The sequence below is a fragment of the Canis lupus genome, chromosome 38, assembly GCF_048164855.1.
Source record: "Canis lupus baileyi chromosome 38, mCanLup2.hap1, whole genome shotgun sequence".
Taxonomy (NCBI): domain Eukaryota; kingdom Metazoa; phylum Chordata; class Mammalia; order Carnivora; family Canidae; genus Canis; species Canis lupus.
Genome location: NC_132875.1, coordinates 7,761,312 through 7,786,598, shown reverse-complemented (window position 1 = coordinate 7,786,598; position 25,287 = coordinate 7,761,312). Strand labels below are relative to the sequence as shown.

The 25,287-nt window shown below is 40.6% G+C and overlaps 1 protein-coding gene and 1 long non-coding RNA gene across 4 annotated transcripts in view; one reads left to right on the top strand and one right to left on the bottom strand.

The window, feature by feature from the left end:
• The first annotated feature begins 15,665 nt into the window (after positions 1 to 15,665).
• On the top strand, positions 15,666 to 24,809 carry LOC140627002 (uncharacterized). Of its 3 annotated transcripts, XR_012025974.1 has the most exons (5): positions 15,666 to 15,924; positions 16,739 to 16,812; positions 17,189 to 17,335; positions 23,832 to 23,926; positions 24,556 to 24,809. It is a non-coding gene; the product is annotated as an uncharacterized lncRNA (long non-coding RNA). The 3 variants fall into 3 exon arrangements; XR_012025977.1 differs by lacking the exon at positions 17,189 to 17,335; XR_012025975.1 differs by lacking the exons at positions 16,739 to 16,812; positions 17,189 to 17,335 and having other exon boundaries at positions 24,556 to 24,807.
• Positions 21,540 to 25,287, bottom strand: part of DUSP10 (dual specificity phosphatase 10) — a 38,097-nt gene continuing 34,349 nt past the window's right edge. The window contains exon 4 of the mRNA XM_072814955.1: positions 21,540 to 22,851. Coding sequence (XP_072671056.1) covers positions 22,586 to 22,851 — 266 coding nt within the window. The 3' untranslated portion in view covers positions 21,540 to 22,585. The remainder of the gene's footprint in view (positions 22,852 to 25,287) is intronic.

The following is a 25,287-nucleotide window of genomic DNA, read 5'->3' as shown; positions in this document are numbered from 1 at the left end:
GAGGAAGAGACACCTGAATTGAAACCTGAAAGACAAAGAGAAAATGGAAAAGAGGGTTCCAATAGGAGGGAAAATTGGGGGTAAAGATAAGTAACAGAGCTAGTATGGGGTGGGCTCTGATGAGCATGGATGGGGCAGGAAAGGAGGTTGGGGTGGGAAGGTGAAGACAAGAAATGGAGCAAGAAATAAAAAGGGAAAATCAGATACTGGATCATGAATATTGGCTTCTTCGGGTTCCCAGCAATGAACGCCCTTTTAGAAATTTCTCAAACCCTGACCTGAGTCAGGTATGTGCACCTGTGCACCCCGTTAGGATTGTAGGCATGGCCCCCAGCCCTCCCCAGGAACATTCTCCATCTTAAGGGCAATCAGTACTGTACAGGTGTGATGATGTAACACTCTTTTTCTAAGGGTTCTTTTTTTTTTTTTTTTTTGAACACACCATTCATTCAATTTTGGATTCTTGGATTCTTGTTAACCCTTTAGGGAGTAGAATGGAGGTATGACGTCTCAGCTTGGACTCAGAGTGGAGCTTCAGGCCTAGAATGAGCATGTTTCCTGATCTGAAAGGGAGGAGGCCCAGGGGAAGGCTGTCAATTGGGGTGTGGCCAGCAGTGGAGACCAGGAGGATCACCGTGACAGTGCACCACCCTCCTCAACCCCCGAGCGAGCCATCTGGAGCTCTTGGGAGAAATGCAGATTTCTTGCTTCCATGAGACATCTCTTATTTTTTACTTTTAAAAATTTTATTGTGAAATAGTTTCCTTTTTTTTTTTTTTGAAATAGTTTCAAATTTACAGGAAAGTTGCAAGTACTTTCATATATCTTTCCCAGATTCACCATTTATTAAAATTTTACCCATATATATAATATAGTGTTGTGTATATAGTTTTACAAACTATATATATATATAATTACATATATATTTATAATACATATACATATGTATTATTGCTTCGCATGTTATATATGTCATTATGTATACATTTGTGTGTATATAGTATTCTCTGAACCATTTGAGAGTAAGTTAAATATATCCTTCCCCTTTACCTCTACGTACTTTCACGTGTATTTCCTTAGAGTATTCACACATAATCACAGTGCAATTATCAAAATTTTTAAAAATTTAAGACTCTTATCTTGTGATGTCTGCTGGCTCAGTTGATAGAGCATGCAACTCTTGATTTCAGGATTGTAGCTTTGAGTCCCAGGTTGGGTATAGAGATTACTTAGAAATAAAATCTTTAAAAAAAAAAAAACCCTTATATATACAATCCACCTTCGGATTTTGCCAACTATCCCCAAAAATATCTGTCATTCTATTTTTCCTAGTAAATGATCTAACCCAGGATTATACATTGCACTTAGTCATCATATTTTAGTTTTCTTTAATCAGAAAGAGCTTCTCAACCTTTCTCTTTGTTTTTTATGTCTTCATACACTTGAAGCATATAGGATAACTATTTTGTAGGATGTCCCTCAACTTGGGTTTATGTGGCATTTTCAGGATTGATTGATCAATAGGATCAATATATCAATCAATATATCAATAGGATATACATTTTTGGTAGATAAAACAGATGTGTTTTTCTCTGCCTCACAACGGAAGGCACATGGGCGAAGTCAATTTTTCCCATTACTGGTGAGCATAAGACCATTTGAAATGGAATTTTGAAAGCTACACCTCAGCATTACTAGAGTTCCTAAACTGCCAAATCTAGACCCACCGATATAAGGGGCTTCATGAGGATATATTATTCAAGATTAGAGGGAAAGCCAATGTCTCCTGTATGTCTACCACGTAACACATTGCATCTACAAGTTATTTTATATATACCGCCTATTCTTTGTAGTAACTCCCTGAGGTAAGTAGTCTCCCTGCTACCTTAGCAATTAAGAAAGAAAGACCATGTCGCTTGATAGAAGTCACAGGAACTGATGGGATTTAAATTCTGGTATATTTTACTTTAGATTATAGCTCACCTCATAAAACACATAAATTGAAACTTTGAGGTAATTCACTTGATGCAGGCAATTGGCTTCTGCTTAATCACCCCTTTACCGTCCTACAGAACATTTTAGTCTCTTGTGCTGAATATCCTGTCTTCCACTCATTGCCTCTCCTTGGTGGCTGCTCATTGACAGCTCCTCTCTTCAGGGAAAAGTGGGGTTTGAAATCTGCCCAAAGATCCCTTCGCCTTCACTGGTGTTTCCTCTTTTTCTTCTTCCTGAGGCTTTGGAAACCTAGACTGTGGTCTCCAAAGCACTGGACTATTCATGCTGGGAAGTCATCCTGGAATAGTCATACTGGTAAGTAACTCTTCAGGAGGCACTGTTTGCTTGTCTCCTCCCAGAAGCTGTGTCCTACAGTGACCTGAATGGTGCCTCCCTACAAAGATAGCAAGACCTAACCTCTGGAAACTGTGAATGTTGTGTCATAGGGTAAAGTGTTTGTAGATGTGATTAATTTAAGGCTCTTGCGATGAGGAGATTTTTCTGGATTGTCCACGCAGGCCTAAATGCCTTCACAGAGTTTTTATAAGAGAGAGGTAGAAGGAAATTAGACTCACATGGAAGAGAAGGTGATGAGGAGACCTAAGAATGACATAGCCACAAGCCAAGGAATGCCGACAGCCACCAAAGGCTGGAAAAGGCGAGGGATGGATTTCCCCTGAGGGACTTCCCAGGCTGTGTGGTCCTATGGACTCCCTGATTTTGGATTTCTAGCCTCCAGAACTGTGGGAAAATAAATTTCTGTTGCTTTAAGCCACCACAATTTTACTAATTTGTTACAGTAACCACAGGAAACCAATACTTCGTAAACATTTGTGGAGGAGAGATGTTGAGATTAATGGCCAAAAATGGATAAATATACAGCTCTTCTCATGGGAATCTGCACTTTAATAAGCCCTAACAATAAAACCCTAGGCATCCCAGAAGGCCACAGCCCTCTGGTTGTCGGGGGTGATGTTCTGGACCTCGCCAGTACTCCAGAGGGTCCACCTTACTGGGAAGGCTGTTCAAAGCCTCAGAAGATCAGTACCAACCATCATTGATGGAATTCAGGATTTTAAACTGAGAGAGTATAAGAGTTGGAGTAATTGATAAACCCTTCCATTTCCATACCAATCCTCCATCCATTGGTTTCTCCTTTGACTCCAGTTGTTCAAGTAGCAGAAGAAGCCAACATCTGTTGACATTGGAGAAGGCTGAACACTGAAAGTCAAGAACAAGGCTTTGAGAAATGTAGACAGAGCTTTCAGTCCTATCCCCTGCTATTCTCCATATTCCTGACCGAGTGGGGTGCTAGATTGTGCAAAGCCTCCCCTTCTCGAAAACATAGGGATGATCCTGTCTACCTTCAGGGGGTGATGAGGGCTGAATGAGATGAGATGGTAAAGGGCTGGAGACAGTGTCTGGGGCAGATGGAGTACTTGGTAGCTTCCAACTGTTACCAAAGAGTACCTCCTGTCATCTAGAAATAGGCCCTTTCCATTTGTTTCTTAGTTGATTTATCAGACATTGCAGGTGTCACCCCTCTGAAGGAGTTCACAGGAGGTAGATTGCAGATATGGAACTGTTAAATTACAATCCAGTGATGCAGCACTGGATATCCGTGTGTGCAGCTCAGGATGGCTGTGTGTGCAGTGTAGGATGGTCATGTGTGCAGCTCAGGATGGCTGTGTGTGCAGCTCAATATGGTTATGTGTGTAGCTCAGGTAATGTGTGTGCAGTGTAGGACATCTATGCGTGTAGTATAGGATGGCTACATGGTACAGTGTAGGATGGATGTGTGTGTAGCTCAGGATGGCCATGTGTGCAGTACAAGATTCTATGTATGCAGTGCAGGATGGCTGTGTATACAGGGCAGGATGGTCACACAAATTTGGAAATGACAAATACACTTGAAAGTCAAGTGAGAGGAAGCAGAGAGGAAGAGGAGGTTCTGGGAAGGCTTTAAAGGGGTAGTGATTTCAAAGATGGACCTCAAAGGTCATGTGGAAGAGAACATAGTTGCAAGTGTCCTTGCGGGTCTGTGTTTGTAGGTGGCATGGACACACTCATTTGCATCAACTGATGTGTTCTTGGGCATGTCTGTTATATTGCGTTTTCTTTTTTCTTTTTTCTTTTTTTTTAGAATATTTTCAGTTTTATTTTTAATCAAAAGAAGAGCCATGCATAAGAAATTAATAGATCCAGAATTATAGCTTAAATGGGATAAATTGTTCATGTTGGCTATTGATAAAGAATTGTAGATGACTTTAGTTTTTTTTTTTTTAAGATTTTTTTTAACATTCCAACTGCTTTTATTAGGAGAAAAGAAAAAAAAACTTAGAAAAATCTATTGCTGGAAAGTGATAAGATAAACCTTCCTAAAGTCACTTCATCAAAACATCCTTGCGCCCACTTGCAACTGAAGTGTTATCTGCCATATAAATCTGAAGGTGCATATTTACCAACTGTCTTTCCAATTCTAACAACTAACTGCCAGAAAACGAAATTTACAGAAAATAGTGACAAGGACAAAATCAGCAAGGGAAGCCTAATGTTTTTTCTATTTTGTTATAGGATTCAGAAGTTGTGAGTTTTACACAATTCTCAGCACACTAGCTGCTACCCACTCTTTATCTTCCCCTGATATTCAGCATTCCTAAAGTGACAATTCTTGACTTATTCTACCAACACCTCTAAACCTTCTATAGATATTTTAAACATTTAGCCAATTATATTGTGTTTTCATCTGTATTTTTTCCTTCCTGATATTGGTTGAGAAGTTGAGACAATAACTTAACATTTTTAGCAAAGTTATTTATCCTTTCTGAATTTTGCTTTTCCTCTACAATGTAAAGAATACCTCATGGGTGTGTGTGTGTGTGTGTGTGTGTGTGTGTGTGTGTGAAAATTAAATTTATGCACACATACATATACCTATAAACATGTATGTATTATATATACGTGTGTGTGTGTCTGTGTGTGAGCGTGTGTATAAACATAGAAATAAGTGACAGAGCCTGGAGCCTAATAGGTGCTCAAAGTTTCACTTGCAATCCTCTTCTTTTCTATTTAGCTCTTTTTCCTTTGCCTTTACACCACAGAGGCAGTTGGGTATAAAAGACAGTTGATTGGGTTTAATGGTCTGGAACTTGAGGGCAACTTGACTTCCAAATTACTGTTGTCTCCCACAGAGCCTAGCACATACATGGGCTTCATGAATGGTTGGGGAGGGAAGAGAGGGAGTGATGGTGGAAGGGGGAAGAGAGAGAGAGGAAGGGAGGGAGGGAGGGAAAGAAGGAAGGAAGATCGGTCCACATGCAACTTTATGAACCTGTGCTTTGCCAGGTCTATCATCTCCTTCTCCTCAAGCGAAAGTAGAAGATAGCTTAGTATGGTGGAATTAAGGGGTTTTTAATTGCACTTTGCTGACTAGAGGTTCTTTATGTGCACTGCCTTATTTAATCCTCACATTATGCCAAAAGTCACAGAGATTGAAATCCCAGTCTGGCTGATTCCAGAGGCTTCTCTTTCCATATATCATCCCAACTATGACTAAGAGATCCTATTTCCCTCACAAGGGAACAAGTATCTCCTAGAACTGTCAGAGAAAAGATCTGATTTCTTGTCCAAGACCTGTCATTTGCTGTGTGATTTGGGCTCCTCACAGACTGGTCTTTGCCACACCTCCATTTCTTTTGTATAATGAGAATTTTAAATGCCTGATGTCACCAGCCCCCGCCCCCCAAGATTGCTGTGCAGGTCTAATAGAACGGATATGGAAAAAAAAAAAAAAAGAAGAAAGAAAGAGAAAGAAAGAAAGAAAGAAAGAAAGAAAGAAAGAAAGAAAGAAAGAAAGAAAGGAAGGAAGGAAGGAAGGAAGGAAGGAAGAAAGAAAGAAAGAAAGAAAGAAAGAAAGAAAGAAAGAAAGAAAGAAAGAAAGAAAGAAAGAAAGAAAGAAAGAAAGAAAGAAAGAAAGAAAGAAAGAAAGAAAGAAAGAAAGAAAGAAAGAAAGAAAGAAAGAAAGAAAGAAAGAAAGAAAGAAAGAAAGAAAGAAAGAAAGAAAGAAAGAAAGAAAGAAAGAAAGAAAGAAAGAAAGAAAGAAAGAAAGAAAGAAAGAAAGAAAGAAAGAAAGAAAGAAAGAAAGAAAGAAAGAAAGAAAGAAAGGAAGGAAGAACCTTCATAGATGGTAAAGCTATAAACCTGAGGGAACCTTTTATAGCACATTCATACTAAGGTGTACATGACTGATGACAGATTTTACACTGAGCAGAGACCAAAAGGGCAGAGGAAGGAGAATTGAACAGAGAGGTGAGTGCACAAGAGCAAGATGGGGACATGGGAAGGTCATCTTTCAGCTCTTTCACAGCTCCTCCGAACCCGAAGAATGTGGCATTCTTCACTTTTCCACATCCTGTTCCTACGTTAACCTGAGATTCCAGAATCCACAGACTGCTCCTCACCCCCAAATACACACCCATCCCTGGGGAGGAGATCCTTCCCACTCCAAATATATACAAAACCACCAGCCCCCAAGCTGCCTGTGGGCTGGCTGAGATCAGGGCTATTCTGGGGCGGCCAGTTTGCATGCTGATAGGGCAGGATTAATGAGCCCGTCTGCTCATCCATTGCAATTAGAAACAACACTGGAACTATTCTAGGGCTATTTCTATGCGGGGAACTTGAACTGCTCATCAGCCCTCCTCACTCAGAGACCTGTGGGTAATTAGGGCCGTGTTAAATATAGGAGAATCAGCCCAGAGCCGCCCCATCTGTGCTGGCGCCTCTGGCACTGAGGATACACTGTGCCCTCAGCTAGCACTCTGAGAACAGTGAGAGGGAATTTAACTGCAACCTGGAGGATTTGGGTGTTGCTTAACTCAAGTCAAAAATGCCCTGGACTTTGAGCCAAAACGGGCTGTCAGATACAACGCAGGAGTGAAAAACCACATCAAACCCCAGGAAAGCATCCCAACATTTAGGAGCCCTGATGAGCCAAGCCACAGGTTTGCCACCAGCCCATTATAAAGAATAACTCAGCTGAGACTGAGGGTCTGAGGGCAAGCAGCGTGTCTGTCAATCATATATTTGAACAAGAACACAGAAAACAAACAAGCAAATAACTAACAGGGGGGCGAGGAGGGATGCCATGGCATGCAACTACAATGACACACTCTAACTCCAAACAGTTTTGTGGGGTCATTCATCATAAGCCATTTGTCCCCATCCTTGTGAAAAGTTACTCTTAAGTAGGAGCTGAGGTACTCTGGATTTGAAAATCCTTAGCGACCATTAAGTTCTATTCCCATGATATTGATGAGGGGCTGAGAAAGTTCTATTCCCATGATATTGATGAGGGGCTGAGAAAGAGCAAATATCATTAACTCCATTTCACAGATTTTCTTTTTATCTCTATTTTCTAGAAATTGGAGTGTGGAGAGTCCAATCACACCTGGCAGCGGAGCCAGAAATAGGTCCCAAACAGAGCCATCCTGAGCCCCTGTGGCCATTCGTCTCCACAGTGATGACCTCTTTGCAGAATGTGCCCGCTGAGGCCTGCTATCCAAAGCATGGTCCTTGGATCAGCAGGTCTGGAACCTTGGGAAGCCAGGTGGGAATGTGGGATTTCAGGCCTCATCTCTCATCTAGCCAATCAGAACCTACTTTTGGACAACGTGCTCAGCACATTTGTAGGAATAATAGAGCTTGAGCAATTCCCAGAAGGCTAACTGCCTTGTATCTGGGAGCAGGATAGATGAATGTGCATGAACTTTCTAGATAAGTTCAGCCAGTTTGGAGAAGCTGAGAGGTCATTTGCCACCACGCCAAACCATCTGTTTGTTTGTTCCTTTGTTTCTTTGCTTGTTTGTTGGTTTGGGTTTCCTGATGCCTGACAATCAGGACATTTTACAACTTCTCAGCCTCCCGGGATAGTAGCTGTGTAAACTCAGCTCATCTAATATCCAGTCTGGAAGTTCTTGATTGTCTGCAACTTGACCTCTGGGCACTGCCCTGAGATGAGTACATCTGAGGGTCCCAAGGGAGTTTCTGGGCCAAATCCTGTTCACCCCATCAACCTAACAAGGATTCAATCGTTCTGAGTGGGGAGGGCCACTCTTCTGATTGATTTGGGAGATTCTGTGGTGCTTGTGGTTACTGGATATTCTAGGGGCTCCCTTTCCATTCACCCATGGCTCAGCGATGGGCATCTTCGAGATGGAGAAGTAGATCGGTGTGTTCCTGAAGGTGCATACCTTGTCTTTACTGAGCCCACTTTTCCTTCATGCCAAGTTGGCCTGGCCTCATGCAGCCCCTGCTTGGTAGCAGGCAACTCTTTACCACAGGCCCAGCCACGGGAGTCCATTTCCGGTGGAAGCTGGCCTCACCAGAGGTCAACTGCCTCAGATAGGCCAAGAAATTGCTGACCACGTGCTTCAGGGGCCTTGCAGGCCATGAAGCTCACTGCTAGGACTCACAGGCACTGAGACCCAGGCCCTAAGGCCACCGAAGCTCAGCTGGTGTGTCTGGCCTGGTTTCTCCATTTTGATAAGCATTATGGGATGTCTTTTTGGTAGACTTTCTCAACTGATAAGCTTCAGGCAATACAAATCATCCATGGGATGCCCTCTGTTAGCTGCAAAGTACCAAGGGGTGACAGACACAGCACCATCCTAGAGCCCCTGATCACAGCAGTTTTGCAACCACTTAGACCCATCTGAAATGTGCTGCCAGTGTGGCCAGCAAAGCGGCATACACATAGAGGCATCTCTGAGAGCTCTAAAGCTATCCAGATAACCAATAACAGCTATAATAAGGGGAGAGGCTGCATTTCTCCAAACCTAGATGGTAGACATGTGTCATCTTTTCGCCCTACATAGTTACTCAAGTCCTATGGCTGCTAGGAGCCTGGAGGGGTAGGCAAGGTCCAAATTATATTGACGCTGGTGAAAATTGGGGATCACTTCTAGGAGCAATGTCAAGTCCATGTTCTCAAAACACCTCTCTAGGCTAAGAGTTCTTAACTCATCTGGTTAAAAGACTGTTGAGAACTCTGATGTAAAGTATAGACACCCTCATTGTAATGAATGTGTTCGTACACCTACACAATTTACATGTGGTTCTGAGGGTTCAGACACCTGAAGTCTATTTCTGATCTCGGTAGTAGTCCAAAGACTGAAGGAGAAGAACCCCTGTAGGCTATACCTTCCCCCCTACACACACCCCACTCACCTGTTGCCTGCTTTCTGTCTTAGGTACTTACTTGGATTGAATTCCTCTTATACACCTGCCATCTTACAAAGATACTTTTAGCCTCTCCTGCTATTCCAGGAACTAAAAGTTTCATCCTTTATTGGAGTCCTGGAGCCGTGTCATTTAAAATACCTCTAGCAAAGAATGTGGGGCTGAGAGTAGAGAGATGCTGGTTCTTGTTTTTCCTCTCAATCTGCTTCCTGGCAGTTGTCCCCCCCATTACATGGAAATGTGTTTGCACCTCTGTTTAATGCTCCCCTCAAAGACCCTGGAACTTCCTTTGTCAAAAATATGCCATAAAAAAATGTCCATATGTGTATATCAATGATTCAGCTTCCAAGAAGTCCACTTTATATGAACTGAATTGTATTTCACAGTAAAATTCTAATATAATTATATTTTGCTCTGCCTTCTTCAGCAAATACTTTTGAATCCAAAAGAGATATTTAGAAAAGCATTGCGAGACCTTTGGAAAGAAAGTGCCATTTATATGCAGCACATTACAATTATAACAAATTATTTTGCTGTTATTCTATCACTGATTCTGACAGTGTCCCTTCTACCACTACCACCCAGCAATTTTCTGCTTGCCATCCCAAACAAGGAAAAGACAGCTTTACGTTAGCTGAAGACAGAAAAATAGATCTTTGAGGTGCTGCCTGCCATGACAGCTTTATGAGGTTGAGTATGGCTTTTGAATATTATCTCACATAAATACAATACACACCAGCTCCTGAAAGCTGATTTTTGGATATTCTGGAATTTTGTGAGCTGACAACTGTTTTAGATGACAAAAATCAATGGGATAAAAATGTTCTGATTTTTTACTGGGTTCTTACTATAAAGAAGACATAGAACTGGATGCTATTGGGCAAGCCAAATGCCTTTTTGTTCTACATAAACATATTAGTCTGAACAGACTATCAGAAAGGCTTTGGACCTCCCTAAATAAATAAGCACTTGTCATACCTTGGGCCACTGCAAGATAATCATGAAGCAAGTATTTGTTGAATGAACATATACTGGATAAATGTTAAGGCACAGTGCTTCCTAGCTTGGGAAGATCACTTTCATGAGAATTCCAACTGTTCATATCCAGATTAGGGGAAAGGACATGTCTCTGTGATGACCTTTGGGGACTGAAATAGAAGGAACAAGAGGTAAGTAACACATCAATAGTTGTGTTTTCTTCTCTTCTTTTAACCTTTGCCTCTGTCTCTCTAGCTTCTTCTCTTAATTGGCTAGAACTTAAGTCACGTAAAATATTGCTCAATGTATTTTCTTGCCTCCTTCATCATAGATTAATTTGGCCTTATAGCTGTGGGTTTATTTCTGGACTCTATACCACACGATTTCACTATAGGTGGAATCTAAAAAACAAAACAAATGAACAAACCAAAGACAAATAGACTCTTCAATACAGAGATCAAGCTGGTGGTTGCCAGAGGGGAGGAGTGGGAGATAAGGGAGATAGATAAAGGAGATTAAGAGGTACAAACTTTCAGTTATAAAATGAATAAGTCATAGAGATGAAAAGTACAGCATAGGGAATATAGTCAATAATATTCTAACATTGTATGGTGACTACACTTTTTTGGTGAGTGTTGAGTAATGTATTAGAATTGTCCAATCACCATTAACTGGGTGGCTCTGTCAGTTAAATGTCTTATTCTTGATTTCTGCTCAGGTTGTGGTCTATGGGTCATGAGATGGAGCCCCGCAATGGGCTCCCTGCTCAGTGGGGAGTCTGCTTAGGGAGCCTCTCTCTCCCTTTCCTTCTGCTCTTCCCCTCCCAAACAAACAAACGTTTAAAAAAAAATGTCCAATCACTATGTTGTACACCTGAAACTAATATAACATTGTATGTCAAATACATTTCAATTAAAAAATTTTTAAATATTATTAAGTGGCACATCTGGGAAAATTGAAATCATTTTCTTACAAAAACTCTCATCTGCAGAAGTAACACTTTTTCCATCTCCTAGCTTTGTATTCATCACTATGCTAACTGCTTTACCCACATTCATTCATTTAATCCTCACAACCATGTAAAGTAGGAAACTAAGACTCAGAGAGGTTGAATGAGTTGGTTGGTATCATACAGAATTTATGAGTCCTAGGCCTACATAATTTTTACTATACAAATGGAATCTTTAAGAAAAAGTGTAGTGTTTGATGTTCTAGGACATTTCAGTTGATATTTGTTCTGAAGAAGAAACGCCCTCTAAGATGAAAACAGTGGTGATAAAGTAAAAGATGGTTTAAGCACTCACTTCTCCTTTGAACTTGAGATTTATCTACTCATAAAATGATTCAGAGGGAAATAATTACCGTTTAAACATTTCCTAAAGGGATTATATAGCAGATATGTTTGGGGAGGGCTCACCCCGTATCATGATAAACACCTCCACTTTATCCTGGCACCAAAGACAGCTGGCTTTTAGAGAATTATCTTTAACTACCTCTCCCAATTGCCCTCCCCCTCCCCCCCCCAATACACTCCATCACAAAGGAGCACTGGCACTAATGAACAAATAAACATTGGAAATAAAGTGCTACATCGTTCATGTGCTGACTGAATGAAGAGTGAAGGAAAGAGAAAAATCGAGTGTCCAGGGCCTTGGGCCTAAATATGTACAGAGCCAATGTTCACAGAATAAGTATCCTTTGGAGATAGACTGTGATTTAACAAGTTCAAATCTTAGTAAAAAGGATGAGAGAGATATGAGATAAGAATAAAGGATATAGGGTCTAATTAGTAAAATAATAATAATAATAATATATTTTGGTGAATGGAATAAGACAGGAGACAAGTAGACATTTTGGATTTCTGAATGAATATGGGAAGGTTTCCTATTCTTCCTTAAATATGTCTATTTTCATTGGGATTCAGTAGCTGATCGAAAGGGCAAGGACCTCCAAGAAACCACTGGGCTGCTCCATCAGTGTGGGACCTAGAGGAGATATACACAGTCAGTGCTCTTCCTTATTCCCTGTCACTAACCATTTCAAGGACAGGCCAGCCTGTCTTTTAAAAGTCAGGAACTGTACCTCTTTGCCTAAGGACTTTCTCTGGTCACTCTGCCTATCTTCAAAGACTAGAAGTGCCAGGGAATTGATGTCTTCTCTCCTACCCAATTAACCTTCATCTAAATTCCTCAGGTCCTTCACTCCTTGGGAGGATAATTCTGAGTTTCATGTTCTATGCTGGAATTAAGCTCCAGTTGTTCATGATGGTAACTGTTGATAAATTACTCTTTATTGGCTACTTTCCCTGCCCTGTGTCAATTCCCCTTTCACTTACTGGCTTTAGAAGAGATCATCTGATCAACTACTTGTTCTGGAATCCATCCTCACGATCTGCCTCTGAATAAACCAAAGATAAAGCAGAGACTGTTTCCAAGATCCCACAGTTGGCCAATAAGAATCCAAACACCAAGGCACAAAGACTAAAAATTTGTGCTGTAGGGACCCAAGTAGGGTACCCAACCTCCCAATGGTGAGGGATCATTCCAAGTTCTGATACCAGGGTGGTAGTTTGGTTACTGATTCTTTAGACACTGTCTAATAGCACACAGAGATACAACAGATCTGTGGATGTTTGTTTGTTTTTTTTTTCCCTTGAGGAACATTCAGGTTTGTCTTCATAATATATCAAGCCAAAGGGAGGAAAAGGCAGTTCAGAGAATTAGCCATGAGTTATGGAATATAAAATGCCTCTCAAACCGATCACTTCAAAAATCTATTATGTTGTACAAGTCTGATCTGAATGAGATGAGATGGGTGGTTTGGTTCTTAGGAAACTGACACTCCTATTGGAACAAGATGTGCAAGCAACCATAAAACAGATATAACTCTCCTCTGGTGTCTTTTATCTCCATTCCTCAGGGCTTGGATTTGGAGGATGGAAAAAGATAATCTTTGAGTCAAGAGTGGAGTTCTCAAGTTATCCTTAAACAACACTATTTGAGGTACTTTATGAAGGAAATTAATGTCATTCCTTTCTTTACCATCATTATCGCATTAGTGCTTCTTTACTTTTTCACATATTGGCTTTGTTGTACAAGGAACAGTGACGGATTACAGATGGCTACAAATTCTTTGTCATTCTTGTCATTGAGAGGTGAGAGTATAATGTCCCTGTCCTTGAATCTGAGTTCATCTTAGTGACTCGCTTGATAACAGGACTTCTGAGTCTAGGTGATTTAGAAAGTTTTGCAGCTTTCCTCCAGACTTCTTGAAAAAGAGCTGCCATGTTTTCAGGAAGCCCAAGCATTCCCATGGAGAGGCCTATGTGAAGAGGAGCCAAGATATCCAGTGGACAGCCATAGCTGAGATCCAAGCCAAATATGAGAAGTACTTGAGCAAGACATCTTGAAAGTATATACTCCAGCCCCAGAGGACATTTCTTATCCTGATGAGCTGTCTCTGTTGAACCTAACTGAATTTCACATTAATGAATACAACAAATTATTGTTAATGTTTTAAGTCACTAAGTTTTGGAGCTCTTTGTTATACAGCAATAGACTACCTTCCAACATAGTAAACAAAAACCAATATTGCGCTCTCAAAGTGATTGTGGAGATTAAGGCCACTAACAAGGACTAAAAAACAGAAAGAAAACCAAAAATCCAAGGATGGTGATTCCAGCTATGTCCCCATTTATTTCTCACATATTCTCTATGCAGAAACAAATGAATTTTGAAGAATGATAGTGGGTTTTTAAGATCCCAGTCAGCTATTGACTGCAATTAAACCTGCTGTTCCACATGTGATTTTATTGATGGAAGAAATCAACACAGCTCCTGGAACCAGGTAAGTACTATTGATCCGACAGATGCTTATTTCCGCATACTTGTTAATAAAGACCAGGAGTTGACAAATTATAGCCCATGGATAAAATCCAGCCTACAGAGCTTGTTGTAAATTAAGTTTTATTAGAACACAGCTATATGCATTCATGTATGTAATATCTCTGGACTTTTTGTGCTACAAAAACAGAGTTGAGTAGTTATGGCAGAAACGATATGCCTTGCAAAGCTGAAAATATTTATTTTAAATGAAATAAAAATGTTTGCTAACCCCTGGTAAAGACCATCAGAAGCAATTTGCTTTCAGCTGGCATGGTCAGTAATAGTGTCTCACTGTCCCAGCTCAGAAGTAGTGTAATTCTGCTGTAACTGTAACTGTAATATGTCATAATCTAGTCCATAGGGGCTATAAATGATTATCCACTCCACAAGACATCATGCAGGTACCTTATGTTAATGATATCATTCTAACTATACCTGGTGGTGAGGATGAGGTAACTATTCTAGATATGTTGTTAATATACTTACATACCAGAGGGTAAGAAATCTCACAAAATTCAGAGGCAAACATCAAGTAAAATTTCTGGAGGTCTAGTGATTTGGAACATGCCAAGATATCACTTCAATGTGAAGGAGAAGTTGCTGCACCTGATTCCTTCTAGCACTAAGAAAAAGGCACAATGTCTGACGGGCTTTTGGGATTTTTGAGGATACATATAACTCATGCTAGTCCAATCCATTTACAAGTACCATGAAAGATCATTTTTCATGGGGTACAGAACAGGAAAAGTCTCTGCAATAGTTCAAGACTGTCATGTAAGCTGCTCTTCTATCTAGATCTAGTATATCTCATGGTGTTGGAGGTGTGTGTATTAGACAGGGATCCTATATAGAGTCATTCACTTGTTAGATAAATCACAGAGCACATATTTTGCACCTTGGAGCCAAACTGTGACAGTTTCTTCAGAAAAATTATTCTTCTTTTGAACTGTGGTTTGAGACTGGAGGTTTGATCATGGACCATCAAGTTATCTTGCAACCGGAACTGACCATGGAACACTGTTGTCAATCCACTAACCCTCTAAGCTGGGTATGCATAACAATGTTTCATTATCAAGTTGATGTGGGATCTATGAGATCAGGTAACTTAAATGAGCCAGTGATCCAGATCCCTGTGGCCTCTATTGCAGGAAGTCACATTTATGGCCTCATGGGATATTCTCTGTGACCAGTGGACCCAAAAGAAAAGATTTGAAAGTTTCATGTAGTATCTTCGTATCATCCAAAAATGAATGGCTATATCACTACCACTATACTTCAGGGTGGCCCAGGAGGACAGTAATGAAGGAGAATTTCCATAGTGGGCAGAAATTCTAGAAATGCCTCTGGTTGTTCATTGTGTCTAAAAGAAAAGATAGCCAGAGGTATGAATCCATATTGCTTCATGGGCAGTGGCTAAAAGTTCAGATGGATGATCAGGGACTTAGAAGAAACATGACTGGAACATTGGTGATAAAGTCTAGGGAAGAAGTAGATGGAATGGAACTGTCTTAGTGGGCACAGAATGTTCCATGTGAATACTCAATAAAGCTCAAACTCAGCACAGAAGGATCTTGATGGTGGTCAAGACGACACATTCTGTGGATCTCTGTCAGTCCCTTTCTTTAGTGACTGTCTTTGACCAATGGGATCATGAACAAAGTAGCCATGGTGGCAAAGATGGACAGTAAGTGTAGACTCAGCAATATGAATTCCTACTCATGGCTGATCTGGTGATAGCTACTGCCGAGTATCCAACCCACTGACAGCAGAGCTCCACACTGAGCCCCTGAAATAGCACCATTTCTAGAGAATCAGGCAGCCTCTGATGGTGAGTTAATTACATTGGACCACTTCTATCATGGAAGGGGAACTCTTATTCTCACCCCATAGAAACTTACTCTTCATATGGATTTGCCTTCCTGGCCTGCAGTCCTTTTGTCAAAATCAGTATCTGTGGACTTAGAGAATTCTTATGTCTTATTTACCATCATGGTATTTCATAATGCTTTGCTGCTGGCCAAGGAACTTATTTTGCAGCAAATGAAGTGTGGCAACAAGCTCATGCTCATGGAATTCACTAGTCATGCTGTGTTATCCCTCACTCTGAAGTGGGGGAATGGTCCTTTTGACAATTCACTTTCTGTGTTATATGAATAGACTCTTTTGGAATGGGGTAATGTTCCTGCAAGGTGCAGCAAATTCTCTAAATCATCAACCAATATACGTTGCTGTGCCTCCCTTATCCAGGATTATGGGTCCCAAAACCAAGGGCTGGAAATGGGAAAAGTGCCTCTTACCATTACCTCTCATGATCCACTTGCCACATTTATTTTACCTGCCTTGCAACTTTGGGTTCTGCTGGTTTAGAAGGCTTAGTTCCCAAGGGACAGGTGTTTCTGCTCTAAGATCCAGCAATAGCTCCATTAAACTGAAAGTTGGTACTGTGCTGATCGCCTTGGGCTCCTCATACTAAAGCACCAACAAACAGACATGGGTTACTGAACTGGCTGGGGTAATTGTGACCCTCAGAGGGAAACTGGATTACTAATAGACTATAGGAGTAAGAAGTGTATCTGGATGAAGGGCACATTTTCCACTCTCCTGTCCTGAAACAGAAGCAAATGGAAAATAATTCTATGCAGGTGGGACTGCCAAAAGCTCAGATCTTCAACGATGAAGATGTAGGTCACCCTAATAGGAAAGAAACCATGACCAGGTAACGTACTTACTGAGGACAATGGGTATATGGAATGGGTAGTGAAAGAAGGCAGTTATAAACATCAGCTGTGGGATGCCTGGGTGCCTCAGTCAGTAAACTCCTTTCAACTCAGGTCATGAGGCCACTGGGATTGAGCCCTGCATCAGGCTCCTTGCTCAGTGGGGAGCCTACTTCCCCCTCTCCCGACCTCTCCCTCTGCTTGTGCGCTCTCTCCCTTGCTCTCTGAGAAATAAGTACATAAAATCTTTTTAAAAAACCAGCTATGACCACATGATCAGTTGTAGAAAGGTGATAAGAGTTATAAGTATTTCTTCTATAAAAATATATTTGATTATATATTAGTTAATCCCCCCCCTTTTTTTTCCTCTTCTAGGTACCATTGAACATAAATTGTGGTAATGGTGATTACCATTTCTTTTAGTTTCATTGGGCCACCATAATAAAGTCCCACAAACTGGGTGGCTTAAAACAACAGGAATTTATCCTCTTACAGTGTCAAGGCTAGAAGTCCAAAGTCAAGGTATCAGCGGGTTTAGCTCCTTTGGGAAGCTCTGGGTAACAATCTGTTCCAAACCTCTCTCAGTTTCTGGTACAACCCAGCAAGCTTTGGTGTTCCTTGGTTTGGGATGACTCTCTCCAAGCTCGACCACCCTCATCTTGTGGCATTTTTTCCTTTTTGTGTGTCCAAATTTCCCTTTTTGTGAGGACAGCAGTAATTGGATTAGCCTAACCCAATACGACCTCTTTAAAACTTGACTCCATCTGCAAAGATCCTATTTCCAAATAAGATCACATTTACAAGGGGTCTGAGGTTGAATGGATAAAGAAGATGTGGTCTATGTATGCACTGGAATATCCCTCAGCCATTAGAAACGACAAATACCCACCATTTGCTTCGACGTGGATGGAACTGGAGGGTATTATGCTGAGTGAAATAAGTCAATCGGAGAAGGACAAACATTATATGGTCTCATTCATTTGGGGAATATAAAAAATAGTGAAAGGGAATAAAGGGGAAAGGAGAAAAATGAGTGGGAAATATCAGAAAGGGAGACAGAACATGAGATACTCCTAACTCTGGGAAATGAACTAGGGGTGGTGGAAGGGGAGGTGGGCAGGGGGTGGGGGTGACTGGGTGACGGGCACTGAGGGGGGCACTTGATGGGATGAGCACTGGGTGTTATTGTTGGAATATTGAACTCCAATAAAAAAATAAAAAATAAAAGGAATACCACAGAGACTAAAAAATAAAAAAATAAAAAATAAATAATAAATAAATAAGTAAATAAAATTTCCAAAGCGCATCTTCTTGGCAAACCTAATCCAATGTATAATGTCCTTATCTCAGTATTTAAATTATAGGATAGCAAAGACAGAGTGGATCTCAACCAGAGGATAAAAGAACTTCACCCAAAGATGGATAAAGTCACAACGCATGGGGCTATGTATCCTCTTTTAAAGACAGGGTCAGTGTGTTTTCAACCTAGAAGTGACAGTTGCATCTTATGAGACAAATCATCCCTTGCTGATGTCTTTGCCTGGTAGTTATGTATGGCTAACAGAAGTGTGGGTGGATGCCAAGTTGGCAAGGATGGAGTGCGGTGGTTTCATACAGTATCAACTTAGCTAAATGGCAAACTGCATTTCCCTTTGGTGTTTCACACTGGGTTAAGGTCAGCCTTAAGAGAAATTTATATGAGATTTGGCAGGTGGAAGTGAAACAGCCACCACGATGCTGTGAAGAGGGCACCAGGCAATATGGTAGCCAGCACGCAGTTTCATTGATCTGATGGCTCACCTTGGCTTACGGCAGTGGCTCTGATTCCTGCATTACTCCTCCTTCAGCGCCACAAGTCCTGCATCAAGTACAGCTTTGTTCTGGCAAAGGGCACTAGATCCTTCCCCAAAGTCACCTGTATCCCTGAGGTTGGTAAAAGGTAAATGTAGGTTCTAGATCTTCCTCCGAATTCCACGTCTTCTTTGCCTTCCTCCACTTCAATGGCCAGTGTTTCTCCCTGACTGTTGACTCCACTGACCTACAGGGATTTCAGCCCATTGTCAGACATGGAGGCTACATACTCCCGATGACTTCACTAGACCCACACTTGTCTAACCCCTAGAATAAACTCATTTTCTCTCCCTCAGTGCCTCTGCTTCTGATCAAACCTCAATACGTGTGTCTTCCACCAAACACTGGAGTGTTGTCGCAGAGATGGCAAAAGAAAGGCCTGGCGTGCACAGTCTGCCGCCTCTGGAGGGGCAGAAAGTCTTCTAAGACACGTTTAATTTGGCAGTTTTTTCTAAATGCTTTACTCTTGCCAATTCTTCTGGGAACCAGTGCTTAATACTCATTTTCTGCTCACATCCATCTATAATGACTGCCTCCAATTAGAGCTTGAAACCAAACGTCAACCCACATGTATTTCCTGAGATTGGGTATTATATGTTGGGGAACTAAAATATAAATATAATATGTTGTGGTTTATCCACAAAAAGCCCATTCACAAGCAGGGTGAAAGCCATATTGCTTATCTCTAGCCAATTTGGCTCGTTCCAGAAGATCTACTTAGAGCAATTTATCAGTGTTCTATCTTAGTCCACCTCTGAAGTGTGATTCAGGTCCTGGTTCTTTATTCTAATAGAGCTTTTCATTTTTGTTTTACTGTAACCTCCAATTTTCTCTTTCTCATACTTTATTACCTTTCCAGAAGGCCGTCTTTCCTCATTTACTGTCACCGTGTGATTGCTGGCTTGTGTATGTCTCTTCTTTCATATTTCCCCTGGTCCATTCCTCCACTGGTCAGCTTTCCTACCCCACCTCCCGCCTGCTTGTCCTGACCCAAAAGCAGCTAGCACAAGCTCTTCAATGAAATGCGAGCTCCATATCCTGGTTAACATGCACTGAGTAGAAAAGTATTAACTGTTGAAATAAATGTATAGAGAGGAGCTGGAACTGTTGTTCTGTTCAACTTAAAGTAACAGTGTTGGCTGTATCTGCTGAATCTATATATAACAGATTAACTCTATTGAATCATTACATTCATTCAGCACAAAACAACCCCTGCTGGATGCTGAGAATGATGCATGGTCAGTTAGACACTCTGCTTTCTCAGGTAGACAACATTCAATTATATCCCAGTTAGCCAAGGCACCTAGCAAGGCCCAGAAACCTGGGGAGTCTGGTTTTTAGAGCAATAGCTTGGTTAATCCATTTTATTTTCATGAAGTGGTTCACATTCCTCATGAAGAAATAGAGGCTAAGTGACTCAAAACAGATTAGCAAAAAAGACCAGAGTCTCTCTCAGAATTCTTGGTATGCGGGTTGGCAGGATTCCTGTCTGCCCCAGGACAGTGTTTCTCTCAAAATCATCAAGTTCAAAAAGCATAAATCATTTCCATGTAGCTAAAGAACAGAAACTGTCCTGATTCCTCTCCTTGCTTTGTTAAAAGAGAGAGAGAGAGAGAGAAAGAGAGAAGGAAAGATGAAAGGAAAGGAAAGGAAAGGAAAGGAAAGGAAAGGAAAGGAAAGGAAAGGAAAGGAAAGGAAAGGAAAGGAAAGGAAAAGTCTTACGCTCTATCAGAAATTTAACGTTTGGATCTAGAATAAATGAAAAGAAATGCCTAGTAAATCACCATGTATTTTAAATCACTAATTATATAACAACCTGAGTTCTTAAAATACTCTAGCACCAAGGAACTTGTTAGTCTGAAGAATAGAAAACACTGTAAGAGAAATTAACTTTTCACCTGATTAATTGTCATAAAAATAATTCAAACAGCTCTCAGTTAATTCCTGTGAAAATTCAGTCTTCATTTTTCTTTTTCACTTCCAGTAGAAAAGCTATTTAAAAACATAAATGTCAGAAATATTTTGTCATATATTTCTAAGCAATGTTCACAAAAATATGTCAAACGTAGTCATCTAGAACTGGACGTGCCCAAACTCATCAATTCTGTTACTCACCCCAGGCAAATTTCAGTTTGCTGTGACTCTTCCCTATGGCCAAGTCCCTCGAGAGATGTATTTTAATAAAACATAGAAAACATTGAGATCATGTTCCTCCCCTATCCCCACGCCCTCTTTTCTGTGGATTGGGAACCCATGAAACACTAGCTATATATTAACCAAGTGTGGTAGGAACTGGAGCTGAGTTCAATTTGCTGGCAAAAGAGTAGGAAATAGCAATGTGCTGCCTTGCACTCTCCGTGGTACACGTTCCCAAAGATGTCAAGTGAGCAAGTGGCAAGGGGAGTGGCAAGGGGGCAGGGGAGGGATCGTCAAGACCCATTTAAATGGCAGATGGTCACAAATAATTATTAGAGGGCTGCTGGAAAGTCCACGGAATTCTAACCAATCAGTCTGGCAGTGACCTGTTCCCCAGGGCCCAAAGGCTGGGCTAGAACCTCCCTCCTACCTCTAAGGTGACTTCACCTGAGGTTCTCCTGAGGCAGAAGGAATTCCATTTGCAGGAGAGGGTAGAGGGCTGTGAGAGCAGAGGGGATGATGATTGGGCAGATTGATAACCGGAGCAATTTGGTTTCCTTGCTAATTCTCTCTGCTTCACACTGGGAACAGAGAATATTTTCCCTTTCTCAAAATATGTATTTTCTCTTTCCCCCCATAAAAACATGTGTATATTATGTTACATATACAAGTTACCAGAGGTAAGAGATGCTTGTCCCTGGACTGAAGAAAAGAGGAGGAAAAAAGACACATCCCAAAATGAGTTTCATTTATATAATGAAAATAAATTTTTACACAATCAACAGAAACACGTCAAGTTGTTGTTGTTTTTGTTTTTTTGCGAAAAATATTTTTAAATAAATTTTTGTCTTTTTTTTTTTTTTTTTTTTTTTTACATTCTGATATACATATGTAACAAGGTTTATGGCACTGTAACCAGAATCAAAACCAAAAAAAAAAAAAAAAAAAAAAGGAAAAAAGGTGGGAAGGAAAGTAATTGATTTTTTATTGAATTCCTTTCAATCTCCAAGCTGGCAAATTTGCACTACTTGTCTATTATCCGGCTGCCAGCTCTAACTTGTTTGCACACTCAAAACACTGTATTATTGCACAAGAAGCCAGTGAAGGCATATGGTATAATGGTCAGTTCCTTGCTATTTCAAAAAAAAAAAAAATCTCTTAAACCCAAAGAGGGGGGAAAAATAATCCAGAGTATGAAACACACAAAATCAACAGTATCTTTTGTCTCTTTAAAGAATGCGAAGGGTTCTTAGACCACTTAAGCTGCCCTGATTTTCTCTTTGCACCAGTGAGCACAACAGGGCTTGGTTTGGTTGGGTTTTTGTTTCCTGTGTGGATGGCCCAGGCAGCTCTCGGGCCTTCGTGATTCAATGCCTTTTCTGTCTCTTACTTTTGGTTCTTTTTAATTTGTTTAAGTTGTAGTATCTTCGGTCTATGAACCTGCACAGACTATTTAATCATAAACTCTACAAATAGCTTAAAAGGAAAAGGGGGAAGAAACAAGTTTTGTTATATTTTTATTGTTGGCTTAAAAAAATTATTCTTTTAGCCTCCCTGCTTTATCAGTTCATGGGAAGTAAATCTCAATGGCATCAAAAGATAAATTCTTCTCACACTTGTTAAAAATAAAAAGTTTTTTTAAACAAGTTTTGTTTCCATTCACAAACTTTACCCCCATCTAAAAAAAAAAAAGAAAAGAAAGAAAGAAAAAGAAAAGAAAGAATCCATCCTTCTTTCTCTTCATCTCTTAATGGAGACCAGTAATCCTTTCCATCCAGACTTTTGTCAGACGACCGTTTCCACGCCCATCAGCTTTGGTGTAAGGATTCGCGGTGTCACACCGTTGTTCAGGTCTTCCTCAAACTCCAGTAATTGCCCCATGAAGTTAAGGTTTGGGGAAATAATTGGTCGTTTGCCTTTGACAAATTTATAAGCATCAGTCATGGTCATCCGAGTGTGCTTCATCAAGTACGCGATGACGATGGTGGCAGAGCGGGACACCCCGGCCTGGCAATGAATGAGAAGCCCTTTCCCACACTGGTGAGCTTCCTCTGGGAAAAGGGAGAAAGCCAAGAGGTGCAGGAAAGAAGAAAGACATGGAAAAAGAGCGATTAGCTTTGACCCCGACTTGACAACACTATATTTTGTAGAGAGAAAAAAATAAATAAATTCAAATGGCTTTACAATGAAGTATAATTGACAAGTTAATTGTGTAGATCTATGCTGCAACCAACCTCCAGAACTGGCTAAAAGCAATATTAGCATGAATAAGAGTTTACATTTCTACCTTTAAAGAGAGGACGAGGTGAAGAAACCACAGTTAACAGTTAACAGGTGATGGCAACTAACTGCAGCCAGAGCTACAACACAGTTACGTTGCATGTTAAGCGAGCCACCGATGAAGTAGACCTTTTTGATTAAGGATGATAATTCCAAATCCTAAATTGTGCAGCTTATCAAAACTAGTGTTGTTAACAATGTCTGTCCCAGCTGGGATAGAGAAACAAACATTTCTTCCTTTCTATTATAGAATTTCTCTGTATCAGGAACTGGTATTAAATGGATAAGGATTTCAGTCTTACTAAACTCTCAGGTTAAAGAAACAGAACCCAACCAGAAAGTTGCTATGTTTGGCTTCTCACCAGAAAAGCCTACTGTTGCAAATGTAGCTACAGATGTGCAGTGCTCAGGCAGAAGGCATCACCTACATCTGAACTGTCCAACCCCCCCCCACCTGCACCCCGTATCCATGAATGCTGTTCCAACATGGTGATGATGACAAAGAAGGAGGAATTCTAGTGATGGCCCAGAAATCAGAGCCATTGAAAGAAGCAACACTGGATATACTTTTCAGATATATTAGAAGCTCAGGAGAGTAGCTTGTGGGCACTGCCTAAATGGATTCTTAATGACACTTCTAGACTCAAAGGCATCCTAAGAAAGCAGTCCTGAAAAAATGCCAATTAGACAAAGAATAGAGAAGGGGAGTAAGGAGGAGTGATCTAACTTAAACCTTTTTTTTTTTTTTTAGTTTATTTATTTATTTTAAGTAATCTCTACACCCAATGTGGGGCTTGAACTCATAGTCTCGAGATCAAGAGTTGCACGCTTTTCCAACTGAGCCAGGTAGGTGCCCCTAACTTAAACTACTTCTATTGGCTACCCAGCAGTGGACCAAGAAAAGAAGCATCATGCAAAATTCCATCTTAAAAATCTATGAATTAAGCTTACTTCTCATAGATAATAGTATTTGAAGGAAGTGTTTCCCTTTTGCAATTTCTTCTCTTCAGCACACACTATTTATTGACCTCCACACCAAGACTGGCAGGCATGGTGGCAGAAAGATGAGCTGCAAAGTGCTAGGTTTGACTATTGCTTCTACTACACGCTAGATGAGTAACTCCATGTGAGTCACCCAACTCCCCCGAGCTTCAACCCCCCTGTCTGCACAATGGGAGTAATACTCACTAACAAGGCTCAGGGAACATGGGAATAATATCATCCAATTCGGGAATAAATACATTGGCACATTTAGGCCCTAAACATACGCTCTGCTTAGTTTATATTAGACCCTCAGTGAACATCATTATGGTTCCAAAAGCTGCTGTCTCCCCTAAAGTCAGACTATACGATTTCAGTTTATCTAATAAGAAAACAACAAAAATCAAATTGCACCTATGCAGGCTGTGATGCCGAATTGTTCTTCAGGTTAACTGCTATTTGTTATTTGTTTGCTTTTCCTTTTAAAAAATCAGATAAGCCTGAATAACCTACAAGGAATGCAGGTGCCTTGCTTGAAATCCTGTTGGGACAAGCATGTCTGATGCTACTCATTAAATGGAAAACAATCTCTGAACTTCCCCCAGCTGGAATCAAGTCAGATAAAATTGCAGTTATAACATCATATATCAACCAGAAAGTTCCTCATCTACCTGGTGACAAATATTTCTTCTTCGGGGCCCAAGGTTTGATTCAAATATTATTAATAAAGAATCTAAAGTGTCTTTGAATCCACAAGCATTGCCATTCGGGAACTATCAGAGCATTGGAAACGTTAGCCCAACATGTTGTAGAGAGGCCTCAGAGTCAAGAGCCTTGGATTCTTTGGGTTTTGAGCTCCCTTCTTTGTTTTTTTTGTTTTGTTTTGTTTTGTTTTGCTTTTTTGGTATATATGTATGTATGTATGTATGTATGTATTTATTTATAAATTTATTTTTTACTGGTGTTCAGTTTGCCAACATATAGAATAACACCTAGTGCTCATCCCATCAAGTGCCCCCCTCAGTGCCCGGCACCCAGTCACCCCCACCCCCCACCCACCTCCCCTTCCACCACCCCTAATTCGTTTCCCAGAGTTAGGAGTCTCTCATGTTCTGTCTCCCTTTCTGATATTTCCCACTCATTTTTTCTCCTTTCTCCTTTATTCCCTTTCACTATTTTTTATATTCCCCAAATGAATGAGACCATATAATATTTGTCCTTCTCCG